General features: G+C 38.4%; 1 protein-coding gene across 1 annotated transcript; it reads right to left on the minus strand.

Moving 5' to 3' along the window:
• Positions 1-1,190: 1,190 nt before the first annotated feature.
• Positions 1,191-13,435, minus strand: LOC121959123 (muscarinic acetylcholine receptor M1-like). Its single transcript, XM_042508308.1, has 6 exons — positions 13,407-13,435; positions 6,677-6,798; positions 6,199-6,371; positions 4,502-4,797; positions 2,952-3,679; positions 1,191-1,708 (listed from the first exon to the last, which is right to left on the minus strand). Exons 1-6 carry the CDS (start codon positions 13,433-13,435, stop codon positions 1,191-1,193), a joined length of 1,866 nt encoding a protein of 621 aa, XP_042364242.1.
• Positions 13,436-14,164: the final 729 nt, after the last annotated feature.

Here is a 14,164-nt window from a genome sequence, read left to right on the forward strand (position 1 = left end):
AATATATAGAAACATAAGTCCACCGCAAAGCAGCAATATGTGACAACTTGGAATGAGAACTTGTTGAGTTTATTAAGTACACCTGTCTAAAACTAATGAAGTTTTAAATCAAATCTGATGCACACCACTTCTACCAGTAAGGTTTGGGTGAATATTAGCAAAACCTCTCAAATAACACAATACATTTCAAAGAAGCACAAACTACAGCCTCTAAAATCACAATAAAGATGAAGGAACACTTCTTAGAAACAGTTTAAATAAATTAGCTGTGTGAACCAAATAAACTGGCAACTGACAATGCAGTCTGGCTAGTCATAGCGCACCATTGGCCAGATCCAAGGTCCAATAGCTACATGACCCATAGACTCCGATACAGTTGTTTCAGATTTTCTTTGTTTTTTCAGGCTGGTTTGCAAATTTCAAGTCAAATGTTGTGTCTAGGGCATGTGAAATAATACATTAGCAAGCTAATGATAAACTACAGCTACTAAAGGCGAATGTGGACGTTAACTTCTACATTGTGATCTGTGTGTTAGGCTTTAGCTGCTATCTTTTTAATCTGTTTTTGGTGAGGTTGACAGCCCGGATATATCCTTTTAAAACATATTTTAGACCTTTTAGACCTTTTTTCAGCTTCTCTGTGAAATTTCCTTTTCATTTTCCCCCTAAATTAGATAGCTTTCTTCAGGGAGTGCCATCAGTTATAGTGTGAGCTCCATGCTAGCTCAGACAGCTTGACGGGCCATCACAAAGGGGCAGGGCTTAACAAAGTGTCAGTTCTATTGGAATATTTCCATTTAGTATTGATAGCCTCAAAAGTTCATGGGTCCACCAAAAACATTGTAAATTATCCTCTGGGAACCAGGAATAGTATACATAATGAAATTCATGAATTAGTTTTCTGAGTAATGGGTAAAAATGCCAGTAAAAGTGAAAAAAATAGTTGAAGTGGTTACCAAATTATTGCCAATTATGCTCAAGGACCATGCAAAGTACCAAATATGGACAGACTAACAGAGCAGCCTTTGGCCCCACTTTTAGCTTGGCAAGACTTCCTGTAGAATCAGTTTTGGTTAGCAAAATTCTATTCAGCATCTGAAATAGAAGGCTTGTACGCAGCAATCCAAATCTGAATATAGATCTGGAAATACATCTTAAACACAAATGTATCAATTATTTGCTACTGGACCCTACATTGGGTCTTTTTTCTTGAAAGCCACAGCCTTCCTCTGATGAAAGTGAGGCTTGTTCTTCTTTTGATTCCACTGGCACATCAAAATGTCCCTGAAAGTTGTCCGGAAGGTCTTGTTACACAGGGCATAGCACATGGGGTTGACTGTGCTGTTAACATAACACAACCAGTAGCCCAGTGCCCAAAGAGTTGTTGGAATACAGTCCTGACAAAAAGTGTTGACCAACACCATGATATTGTACGGTAACCATGTTGTGATGAAGGCAAAGAGGATGGCACTAAGTGTCCGCGCTGCCTTCTTCTCGTTTGCCTTTTTTTCATTCTTGCGCTTGTTGATCTCTGTCTTGGCCTTGGAGGCGAAGCGTTTGGCCATCGCTGCGTCTTTCATGGTGATGGCTGCAGGTGATTGGTCAGTGGGCGATGAGGTGACAGGGCTGGATTGTGACCCTTTTCGACTTTTGTTGGATGATGATTGTTTGTCTTTGTTGTTTTTCCCCTTTTTAGATTTCTTTCCATCTAAACATAGATAGAAAGATAGATAGATAAATAGATAGATGGATAGATGATAGATAGATAGATAGATAGATAGATAGACAGACATTATCATCATCATTATTTGTATTACTTTTTTACATGCATATATATATATATATATATATATATATATATATATATATATCACGAACAGCCGTCAATCTGAACATGTAAAATACTGCCATTTTGACAGTGCTTTCTGGATAAGATTGTGACACCAAAAGCAACCTTTTGCACGCCCATGAAATGCCGTTGGATAGCGTCAGGTCTGAACGCAGCCAGACAGAATCGTTTGTGGTGGTATTATTTGCCAGCGGACGGCCAGATGGAACCTGTCGTGTCTGCATGAAATGCACCAGGATGGGTTGAAATGCTGCCAATAACATCGTTATAAAGGAGCACAAGGGTGCCTAGGAGTGGGCGGGGTCGTGGATGGATCCAACAAACCCTAGTCTTTCATGCGGTAGTCAGGTGTTTGTTTCTTTTCTATATGAGATTTTTTTTTTCCTGTACCTTACCATCTGTCTCTTTCCCCTAATACTAACCACCTTTGCCAGCATATGCAGTAGTTGACTTTCCACTGTTGGTTGCCATGTTCTGTTGTTGTCTGAACATAATCACGTACAGTGTAATCCCACCATGTGCTTGTGCTGACATCATGGTAGTGCCATCTCAAAACATAAACAGCAGACACAGAAGAATACCTAAAATGTAGACACGGAAGCAGCAACATGTGACAAGTTGGGAGGAGAACAAGTTGCATGTCCCCCTGTTTCATCTCCCTCAACATCATCATAGAGTGTAATTAATAATTTCACACCTTACCATTTTTGTAATATGACATGCATCTGTTCTATTATTGCCATGTCTCTCTCCCCCTCTCTCCCTCTCTCCCCCTCTCTCTTTCTCTTTCCTTTTTTGCCATGATTGTATTTCATTTGTTATTTACGACATCTATTACTCGTCTGTCCGTCCTGGAAGAGGGATCCCTCATCATCCTCTACCGCTCTTCCTGAGGTTTCTTCCTTTTTTTCCCCCTTCAGGGGTTCTTTTTTGTGAGTTTTTCCTTGGGTGATGTGAGGGTCTAAGGGCAGAGGGATGTCATACACTGTAAAGCCCTCTGAGGCAAACAATGTTTTGTGATAATGGGCTCTATAAATAAAACTGCATGCCAAGTCAAGTCAAGTCAAGTCAAACAAGACCACTTAGTATGGTTATGTCTAACCTGTTGGAGGCCTTGCTGGGTCTGCACCATCAGCTTCGTCCTCTGAACCTGACTGGTCCCCGGAGGCACCAACTTCGTTGTTGTTAAAGCTGTCACAGCTGCTCTGCTCTGCATCACCCATCGTGGTTGTTGTGGTGTTGACAGACCTCTTTGAGGCATGGCGACCTGGCAGCAGTGAAGCAAACCGGAAGCAGAATGTGCCACACCCCCCTCTGCTTCCCGTTCCAACAGCAATGCTGGCGTTGTCTTTGTTGTCTGTAGGTTGATTTAATTCATAGCTGCTGCAGCTTTGAGAACTCATCTGGCGCAGCATGGCTGACGAATCCTTTGGGCTGCTAGTTGCACTCTCTCCACCAGTTTTTCCACTACCACTGCCTTGGTTCTGAGCCTGGTTTGGGCTGTTGCCTGCACCAGAACCCTTGAGACCTTGTATATCTTTAGCACGCTTTTCTGTCTCCTGATAGATCTTCCAAAACAGGAATGACATAATAGTTACTGGCAAGTAGAACGCAGCAATAGCAGTGCAGAATGTTATGATGGGCTCGGACAGGAACTGGATGTAGCACTCGTTGGGCTGGACTGTCCGCTCACCCACAATGTACTGCCAGAACAGGATGGCTGGGGCCCACAGAATGAAAGAGATTGACCAGGCTAATCCGATCATGGTCATGGCTCGCTTGGTTGTACGCTTAGCCCGATAAGTCAAAGGTCTGGTAACAGAGAAATACCTAAGACAACACAGAAAAAAATTGGCAACTGTTCATATTTAGAGAAATTGTAACCGCTCTGTGCATCAGTGTCTACTGCATTGTCTTTCTTAATAGTATTAGTTAGAGTCACCAGCAAACATTTTTTTTTAATTCTTACACAACAGACTTTCAATATCCTTTTTAAGTCCTCATGAAGTCCTCACAAAGAAAGAAAAATATTCTAAAAATCTTTTCTTTGCATTATTTATGTCCTTGAGGTAATAATAACAAAAATCAATGCTTTGTTTGTCTGTTTGTTTGTTTGTTTGTTTTTAACAGACCCCATAGTTTTTTAAATGTGGGCCTCTTCCAAATTTTTGAGATGGGCTTTCATGGTAATAGTAAAACAGAAGGAAAAAATCTAAATTACACATCATATGCCACAATGCTGTTATTATGTTAGTATGGCTTTATTTAGCCTATGAATTTGTGATTGTGGCGTTAGTCATATTATTTATATATATATATACATAGCTACATAAATCCATTAAGACCTCAGTGATTTTTCTTGTTACTAACTTCTTGTCTTAGGCAAACTTTTTAAAGACATGGGGACATCTAGTGGATTTTTTAAAGCATAACAAGTCTAAACAGTTAAGCAGGATGTCAAAGGGATATGTCCTGTTTCCAGCAGCTTTCAGCATAACCCCATCATTATACGATATGAAAATATGTGCTTTTTAACACTTGGATACAGTGATCCGTTTAATAGAAGAACAGTGTATATCCATGTGATGGTGGATATGAGCTCTGTTTTATTTTAATTTATTAGTAAAAATATAATAAACACTGTCCTGTTACCTGTCAAAGCTGATAACAAGCAGGTTCATGACTGAGGCATTACTGGCCACATAGTCTATGGCAAGCCACAGGTCACAGACCACCGGCCCCAGAGCCCACTGATCCATGATGATGTAGGTGGTATACAGGTTCATTGAGAGTGTGCCAATGGTCAGGTCAGCAAATGCTAGGCTAAGCAGGTAGTAGTTGTTTACTGTTTTGAGTGCCTTATTGATCTTGAATGACACCAACACGAGGATATTGCCAACGACAGTGACAAGAGAAAGTGATCCAGTGAGGAAGACGATTATGATGACCTGGAGATGAAGAGGTAAGAAAAAAGGACAAAAATTGAAGTGTGAATGGGTTTCAGTAGAGCGAAGACTTATTGTCTGTTGTCAAAAATACACAATCTTGCCAAATTTTTGCCACACAAAATTATCGAAACATGAAGAAACAGCCCAAGGATGCTGTTTTTTAGACACACTCTGTCAGTGTGAATTACAACCTTAACTTGCACTGTTGCAATTAAAACGGCACACTTTATATATAACATCAGACAATGTCCACTTTTGGTTTGATGCCTCAGGACATGTTTTCCTCATCAAAAAACCTTTCAGTTGTTTTTGATTGCAGGCACATGTAGGTTGTTTGCCTGAAAGTATTTTATATCTAAATATAAAAACAATCTCTGAGTAAAAGAGTCATAAGAGAAAAATTCCCATTATGGTGACTTTTCCCTACTTAAATGTCAGCAGTCATAATTTAAACCATGTCCAAGCACAACAACTGCTGCTGTTCTGGTAAATGACATTGGCAATGCCTTGGACAATTAGTAACATACTGTCACACTTTTATTCCTAAAGCTATTCTTTTTAGGTTTAAGTTAATGGTACCTTCAATGATTTTATGCCTACTGGACAGGAAGAACTTAAGAGGGAGTTTTGAGTCAAGTGCTGTCTAAGTTAATATAGGTGTCCCACAAGGTCCAATTCTGGGTCATCTTCTATTAACCATACAGTAACTATTATAAAGTTAGTTTCATTCACTCTAAATTGAGCATTTTTTTTGCAGATGACGCTGTCTTGCTATTGTTGCTGTCTATGCTATTGATGCACCTCTTAATATGACTATTAACCCTACAATCAGCTTTTGATGATTTTCAACTTTCTCGTGTCATAAGCTTGTTTTGAAGAAGCTGATAAGCGGATGACTAAAATTTGACCAGACTTATGGAGGTTCCCTTTTTTAACATGGAAAGAATGAAGTAATTAATTAATTTGGACGAGTCTCATAGCTTTCTGTGGATGCAAAGTTTATCTTGGAACACCAACTATAAGCAACTATACTTCAAATGAGCCGTAAACTCCCTAGAGCTTTGGTGCAGCCATGTGAAGAGCACAGCTGAATGTTTGTCTGGCGGTTAGAATTCCTCGCTACTGAAGCCATGGAATTTACACAGTGAGACCACAAAATACTCTGCTTGCTTTGTTCTGGAGTGCTCTCAACCTGCAGTGTACATATCTCATGTCTACACATTTAGGTGCCAGAGAAGTAGTAAGCCATATAAGGAATCAGTTACTAACATGTATATGTGGTGAAAACACGTATACATTGATGGTGTATTCAACATTGCAGTGTCACCAAAGCTGTAACTTAAACTGATGCAATAAGAGAGGAGTTGGTAGAACTGCAGTAACATCACAGCTGATTGTTACCTGCCAGATAGTATGTCCTCCTAATGGGTCAAATTCCTCTGTTGGCAGCATTAATGTGCTGTTAACTGGAGAGTCAGTGAAGTTGCCTCCGTACCTTGAGACATGACTGACATTGTGCTGCTTCCACCCACCAACACTGTCAGATAATATGGCCAATTCCTGGTAAGAGCCACCTGAAGATGTAGAGAAACATCAACCCAAAAAAGCCTTTATTTAAGACATTTAAATTGGCAACCTGATTTTCATTCCAACCAAAATTTAAAGTCTGTTGGAAGCAAGAGTCCAACCTCTTTCTGGTATCACTTTGACACCTGATGCCAGCTGGGATTGACTGTATGGTTAATTTTCTTCCATTTTATGTATTTTTACATATCCTTTTGAATGATTTTATATATAATCTAAAACATGCACAAAAATCACAATATCTGTGTTACTTAGTTGTATTAAAGATATTAAGTGATGTCGTGTAGAGCAGTACCTAAGATGGCAGTCTCGGCTATGATGGTGGTATCAGGCTGGTCTCTCATACCAGGAGAACTATTAGTAAGGAAGTGGATAGAATCAGAGCTGGAGGTCAGGTTCATGATGACCAATGGACATCTTGAGGAAAAGAAAAAGAAAAAGGATTTAAGATTAAAAAATGAAGGATGCATTTTGTTTAACTAACATTTGTACAAAAGGATCTTATTTAATTCAAAGATTAAGTTGCTACATATTTCAATCAGTGCAACCCACAGGTTTGAAGACAGCACATCTTACCATCATGAGGCAGATTGTATTACATTGGATCCAAATATGCTGTAGCCCAGCCAGTTCTCATTCCAAAGTCATCCAATATTGCCAATTTGACAGTGCTTTGAGCATACGATCCCTATGCCAAAAGGCACCTTTAGCATCCGCTTAATACGGGATGCCAAATGGGCAGACAGCACCTGCTGCATCAGCCTAATCCACAGATGGGCGGCATCTCTTCACAACGCGACCAGACGGAAATTGTTGTGTGTGTATGATATGCCATGGAACAGTGACAGGTTGAAAATCTGCCTGTAGTGATTTAATATAAGGAGTGTGAGTCACCTATAGGGCACATGGGAGGAATGGTGGATGGGTCCAACAAACCCCAGAACTTCATGTGTGAGCCCGGTGTTCACTTCCTGTCTGAATGTTTGTGTGTGTGTGTGTGTGTGTGTGTGTGTGTGTGTGTGTGTGTGTGTTAGCGTGTGCATCTAAATATAACCCTGTGCTGCGTCATCCCAACATGTGCATTTATTAACATCACAGAAGTGGCATCCCAAAACATAATTAGCGGAAGCAGAGGGATACCTAGGACATAATATGTAGATACAGAAGTCCACTGCAAAGCTGCAATATGTGATCACTTGGGATTAGAACATGTTGCAGCGTGTTGGCATACTATAGCTTCCTTAATCTTTTCTTCCCTCACAATTTGCATCCTTAGTACCGGAGAAAGACATGCTCAAGAACTAGTGAAAGCAACCCATCAAGAATTCTTAGGGGTCTTTCTTCTTGAAAGGTAAAAAGACAGCAGAAGCAAGCATGTGGAAAAGTGCGTGAGGAATTAGTGTGTGCATCAAGGCTGTGAAGATCATATGTAGCCAGGATGGTCTGCAGATTATGACCACACTGCATTGTGTTCTGGTGCACAGTCAGATGCTGGACACCGGCATATTTTGTCGAACTCAAGTTTATTCCTGTCATGACTCCACTGAAAGCAAAACGCTGTTATGTGCATTCTATCTTTACAACAACACGCCTTAAGCAGCCAAACCACTGCGGACTGAAGAGGCGAGAAGTTTGAGAGAAGTTTGTCTACTCACGGTCAGTAGAGGGCATAATTACACAAAACAAATACATTACTGCCAATACCAAGAGGGATAACTTTGAAGCTACAGAACAAATGAAAGATTTGGGTAAAATGACTACATATTACAACATATTCCATATTGAACACATACCATAGAATAAATTAATATGTCTATTGTCTATTCTGCTACACCTGTATCAAGTCAGCATCAGCATCAAGGCCATGGATGACAGACCAAAACACACATGCATAGATGGGGTCAATAACAAGTCGGCATACAAAGTCTGTGAAAAACAAACAAGAGCTGAGTTTAGGCAACTGAAAAAAAAATCCGAAAAAAAGCAGATGGGTCTGAAAAACAGGTAGCGGAAAAAGCCTGGCACAGTGAGACAGGGAAACACAATGGACATCTGGTGGGGAATGAGTGGGAAGTGGGCCAGAATGTGTGCTGCAGGGTAGTGAGAGGATGGGGAACAGATGTGGGAGACAGGTGATCTGAGAGATGGTGGGTAGAACAGGGTTACTGCAGGGCAGATTTTGGAATGAGAGGAGAGTATAAGACAAAAGGTGAGAAACATTGGGAATGTTTTTATCAGGTTATGAGATACTGTGACTGGAGGTCCTGATTCAAAATGATTAAATTATGAATGAATGTTTAACTGGGAGGACGTGATATCTGAAACCGACATGGCACAATCGCTTTTAGAGAAGACTTATCACTTAGAGTTGGTCCTTTCAAATGATCTTTGACAGAGTACAGACACCGGCTTCCAGAGAGCTATTTAAAGATATACTGTGCAGGATTTTCCTAAATAACAACGTATAGACTTATACAGAAGTAATCCCTCTCATTCATCATCATCACTAAAGTGTGTGTAGTGTGTTTTTTCTTGCAAACATTCATGTCCTATTACTGCATATCACTAACTTGGCTTCTTCTCTGGACTCTGTGCTCCCTTTTCTTGTAGATTTCTAAGGGGGAGTTTTCCCTTAACCCTTTAAAAACTGGACTGACATCAGTTTTCTTGTGTTGTGCTCAGACGCCCTTCACAAGTATATAAACCTTTGAGGCAAATTGGTTTGACGTGTTTTTAAAAAATATAGGAAAAAACATATGATGAGCAAATTGGCAAGAATTAGTAGCTTTAAAAAGCTACAGCTAGGGAAAATTGCTGAGAAAACGATTTTTATAATTCTCAAAATTATATATTTAAAGTTATATTACAGGCTTATTTATGTTACTTTTACTATGGATTCATTCATTTTGGGTTTTTTAAATTTTCTTGTACTTCTTTTCTTTAACTAATTTTATGCTATTTGGGGGCAGTTTCTTCTTAAGCTGCTTATTGTCTTCTTACTATTTTTGAAAGAAGTCAATCATCAATCATTTGCTAAGGTTTCAAAGAGTTAACTGCTGTGAGGGTCTAAGGACAGAGGGATGTTGTATGCTGTAAACTCCTCTGAGGCAAATTGTGATTTGTGATAATGAGCTTTATAAATAAAATTGACTTGACTTGACAATCATGAACTACATTTATTCATATTTCCATTACTATTAGTATATGTTATTTCACTTTTGTTATTGTTGTTCCTGTGCATCTCTCCTTCTATTTCCTATGTATCATTTTGTCATATATTGCCGTCATTTTATTTATCTATGAACACAACATCTGTTTCATGTCTGTCTGTCCTTCAAGAGGGATCCCTCCTCAGTTGCTCTGGAGGTTTCTACAGTTTTTTCCCAGTTAAAGGGTTTTTTGGGGGAAATTTTCCTTATCTGCTGTGAGGGTCCAAGGACAGAGGGATGTTATACGCTGTAAAGCCCTCTGAGGCAAACTGTGATTTGTCATAATGGGCCTGATAAATAAAACTAACTTGACTTGACTTAAAATACAGTGAGGCGAAACACCAAACAAGTCAGTGTTGGGTTGGCTGTTACTTTCACTTTCGCTGGCTTTACAAACAGAAATTGTCATTCCTCCATGGTAAACCTTGAACCAGACAATGGCCAAGTGTCATTTTGGCCATTTGGTCATCGAGCTACAAATTTTTGCTAACTGGAAACAGCTAATGATCTGCACTAGCTGAGAATGAGAAGCTGCACACGTTCTGCTGTTACTTCTTTGATATGATGCAATTTGTCAAAATGACGGACTGCCCTGTCAACGATGGGATACCTCAAGGATCAGCATTTGGTAGTCTCTCTGTTGGTTTGTGCACTGCTTTTACACATGGAAAAACTACAGACGAGTCTAAACAAACAATTGTACTTCTGTCTTTCCTTTTTCCTTCAGGATGAAAATGATCTAAACATGATTATTGTTTAGAGCTGAATCCTCAGATTCCATTGCATTGCTGATTCTGGCATAGATTAGCATAGCCTGTAAAGAATAGATGACATTACTAATACAGGCTGTACTAATTAAAGCCAGAACCATCATATCTCCTCAGAAAATGTCTTCAGTCCATGCCTTTAGCTTTTATGTGTGAGAAGAAAAAGGTTTGTTAAAGAGCTACATCCCTAAACAAATAAATGAACATACGTTTAACAACATGGAACCCCAAAGTCTTCAATATTACATATTTTAAAACTTCTTTAATAAATTAGCATATGACTAAATTGTGTTAAATAACTAAAAAGCTAAAAAGCTCTAAAATGCTGTATTATCATCCATTTTCACAATAACAGTTTCATCATGACATGTTTTTGTTGTTTCTGAATGCTGCTAAATGGCTGTTTGTTTTAAGTTGGTTGCCTGTTGCTTGTGTGGGAATTTTTAAATTTGTTTTAACTTTTGCTGTTGTGTTTTTGGTCTGTTTGCTCTTTTGTGTGAAATTATTCATACTGCTGTCTTGGCCAGGACAGTATAAATCTCAATTGGACTATTCCTGGTTAAATAAAGATTAAATAGATATAAAACAAATTTTTCTATTTATGATTTTTTTTTCATGATGACACTGCAGATATAAGAGCCATTTTCATGGCAGTCATTTTGACATGTCATAGTAGGAAAAGCACAGATGTATTCAACAGCATTAATGGTAGCTGCATTCCACTTAGGGGAGGTCCTTGTACTGTTAGCCCGTTCTCATTCCGAACTCGTTAAATTGTAGAGTTTTGACAGTACTTAAAGCCACCTTTTGCGTGTGTATGAAATGCAGCTGGACGGCGTCAGGTGACAATGCAGCCTGACAAACTGTTTGTAGTGTTATTATAAGCTGGCAGAGGGCCGGACAACACCTGCTGCATCTGCATGAAACACAGCAGGATTAAAATGTTGCTGGTACTGACGAAATATAAGGACAGCAAGGGCGCCTATGGGGCAGGGTGGGTCCAACAAACCCTGGAATTTTATGCAGGAGTAGGGAGTTCACTTTCCGTCTGCATGTGATATTTTTTTTCTACACCTTACTATCTGCGCCCTTCACCTAATCCTAACCATCGGTGCCAGCATGCGCATTTATTGACATCTATTGGTTGCCATGTGCTTGTGTTGTCTAAACATAACTACATGCAGCTTCATCCTACCATGTGTTTATGTTGACATCACGGTAGCACCATACCGAAAAGTAAACAAAGGACGCAGAAGAATATCTAAAATGTCATAAGTAGATGCGGAAGTCCATTGTAAAGCCGCAATATGTGACACCTTGAGATGAGTACATGTTGTTGTACATTATGCATGTTTGCCCACTAGAAAAACTTACTGGGGCACTAAATGGGACTCAGCCATCGATAATGTTATCAGTTTAACTCTTGCTTCTCCTACGAAGCTAATGGCACTTTGTACACCACTTTTTCATGCTCCAGAGACCACGAGTATCAACATAAATGAGGATGCTAGTTTTTGTTTCTGTGTAGGTCTGCTGTTGTTATTTATAGCAGCTAAGAAGTTGATTCTGAATTACTTTGACATTGTTGATGCTCTAGCGAATTGCGAGTGATTGGCTTAAAGGAGAGAGGGTTGTGACAACAGCACTGGAATGACAGACATAATGAAATAATGACTTTAAAAATGACCATTTTGATTTACTGTAAGACAATTCAATTTTATAATGAATTGGCTTAACGACTTCTTTAATCAGGCAATTTCACACTATTACTTCATTTACCCTATATTTTATACATTATCATTCATATGACTATTTATCTTATAATAACATAAATACTAAAAGAAATGTCTATTGAACACTTTGGGGTTTCATAAAACAATACATAGAAAAATCCTCTAAAAACATTAAAAAAAAAATAAAAAATTTAAAAAATGAATGCAGATTTAACAAATTAAATCAATTTCATGAACATTAAATGTGGCTTATCCACTCTCTTATATGTTTTACAATTCCATGTCATCCTTGTAACCTCCAGTGTAGAAAGTCATTTAACCAAGAAGGTGACAGAAAAAGTTCTGACCAGTGACGGAATGTAATTAAGTGCATTTACTCAAGTATTTTACTTGAGTATGAATTGAGGTACTTGTACTTTACTTGAGTATTTCCTTTTCATGCTACTTCTACTCCCCATTTCAGAGATAAATGTAGTGAAATATAGTATATTTATCTCTGAAATGTCTTACTTAACAGATTAAGATTTTTGTATGAAGAATAGAAGAGTTTAAAAAATCGAATTTATTTTGTTGTAAATTAAAAAACAAACAGTCTATAAAATCACAGCTGCAAAAAATAGTTGATTAACAAGTGAATCACTGAAACTATTATGAGAAACACTGAAGTCTTTTGAAAATAAAAAAATTTTGACTTCTTTGGATGGGTTTTTTAAAATTGATTTTCTTTTGTGAGTTTTGCGTTTTAAATTATTTTTAATTTTTTGTCTGTTGTTTTCATTTATTTATTTATAAATGTATTTATATGTATTAATATATATTTTATTAATATGTATTTTTAATGTATTTAAGATTTTTCTGCTTAGGGTACTTTTACTTTTAATACTTTAAATACATGTTCCTGAATATACTTGCTTACTTGTACTTCATTAACATTTTCAGTACAGGACTTTTACTTGTAAGAGAGTATTTCTACAGCGTGGTAATAGTATTTTTACTTAAGTACAAGATCTGAATACATCTTCCACCACTGGTTTAGACCAAGCCATTTGATTGGACAGCTGATGTGACAACATCACCGGGACTGGGACTTGATACTATGAATGTATCACTCCGCTTCACAGGTGTTCTGAGCCAAATTACGTCAGCCGTTGATCAGCATACATTAATGGTCATCGCAACAAACTTTGATGACTGATGACCAGTCGTCAAAGGAGGACGAAGGGAAGAAAAGAAGACTGGAAACATCACTGCATACCTCCAGGTGAGCTCATATGACATTAGAAGATAGCATACTGTCTGAGCAGCTGTTAACTCACACGTCTGCCACCAGACTGAGGCTATTCATGGGTTCGCAAAAAAAAAAAAAAACAGGAAACAAAGGCTGCAGATAAATGTAGGCCTACATGATACAAACTAGCATGTAGACCTAAGCTGTGTTCGCCATTTTGTAATTTTGTAGTGGTGTTTGAATTCTCTGCTGTTAATTCCACTATATAGTGCACAATAAAATGCCCACAATGCACAGCGAATTTGAGTGTACATACGATGTACCCTACATTTAACTCCCGTCTTCCACAGTGCAATGCGGTCGTGTATTTCTGGGGGGAAAAAATTCCAATGTAGTGTCTGAGATCTCGTTTGGTTATTCTCTATTTAGTGCACTATTTAATACACACTACATAGTGAATAGTGAGTGAGTGAATGAGGGGACGGTTTCGAACACAGTTTACACAAAGTAACGAGCTGGTGCTGGAATGTTCCTGTGTTGCTTGGCAACAGTCCAGTTTCAGTCCAGTGGCAGAACTATTTGTGTTGGCAAAGCTGAAAAAATGATTAAATAAACAAACAAACCACAATGCATCACTGCTTCTCATTGTTAACTAAAAATGACCATTGTAGAACTATTCTGACTCCAGGTTAGTCTTGTTGAATTTCAGCACAGCTGTGATTGTCAACCGAAATGTCAGGGGTGTTTTTAGTTTCAGTTTTTTAATGCACTTATAAAGCATCTTATTTAGCATTTTTAGGCATCTTATTTAGCCTGGAAACCTTTTAAAAAAGTAAGAATTGTGAC

Source organism: Plectropomus leopardus, chromosome 19 (assembly GCF_008729295.1).
Source record: "Plectropomus leopardus isolate mb chromosome 19, YSFRI_Pleo_2.0, whole genome shotgun sequence".
Lineage (NCBI taxonomy): Eukaryota > Metazoa > Chordata > Actinopteri > Perciformes > Serranidae > Plectropomus > Plectropomus leopardus.

What these genes read in the sequence shown, in the direction of transcription:
- LOC121959123 (XM_042508308.1), bottom strand. Translation starts at nt 13,435, where the DNA reads ATGAATAGCCTCAGTCTGGTGGCAGACGT. An exon ending in AGCCGAGACTGCCATCTTAG is followed by an intron (nt 6,372 to 6,676) that starts GTACTGCTCTAC and finishes CTACATCTTCAG; the next exon opens with GTGGCTCTTACCAGGAATTG. An exon ending in CTTGTTATCAGCTTTGACAG is followed by an intron (nt 3,680 to 4,501) that starts GTAACAGGACAG and finishes GTGTTGTCTTAG; the next exon opens with GTATTTCTCTGTTACCAGAC.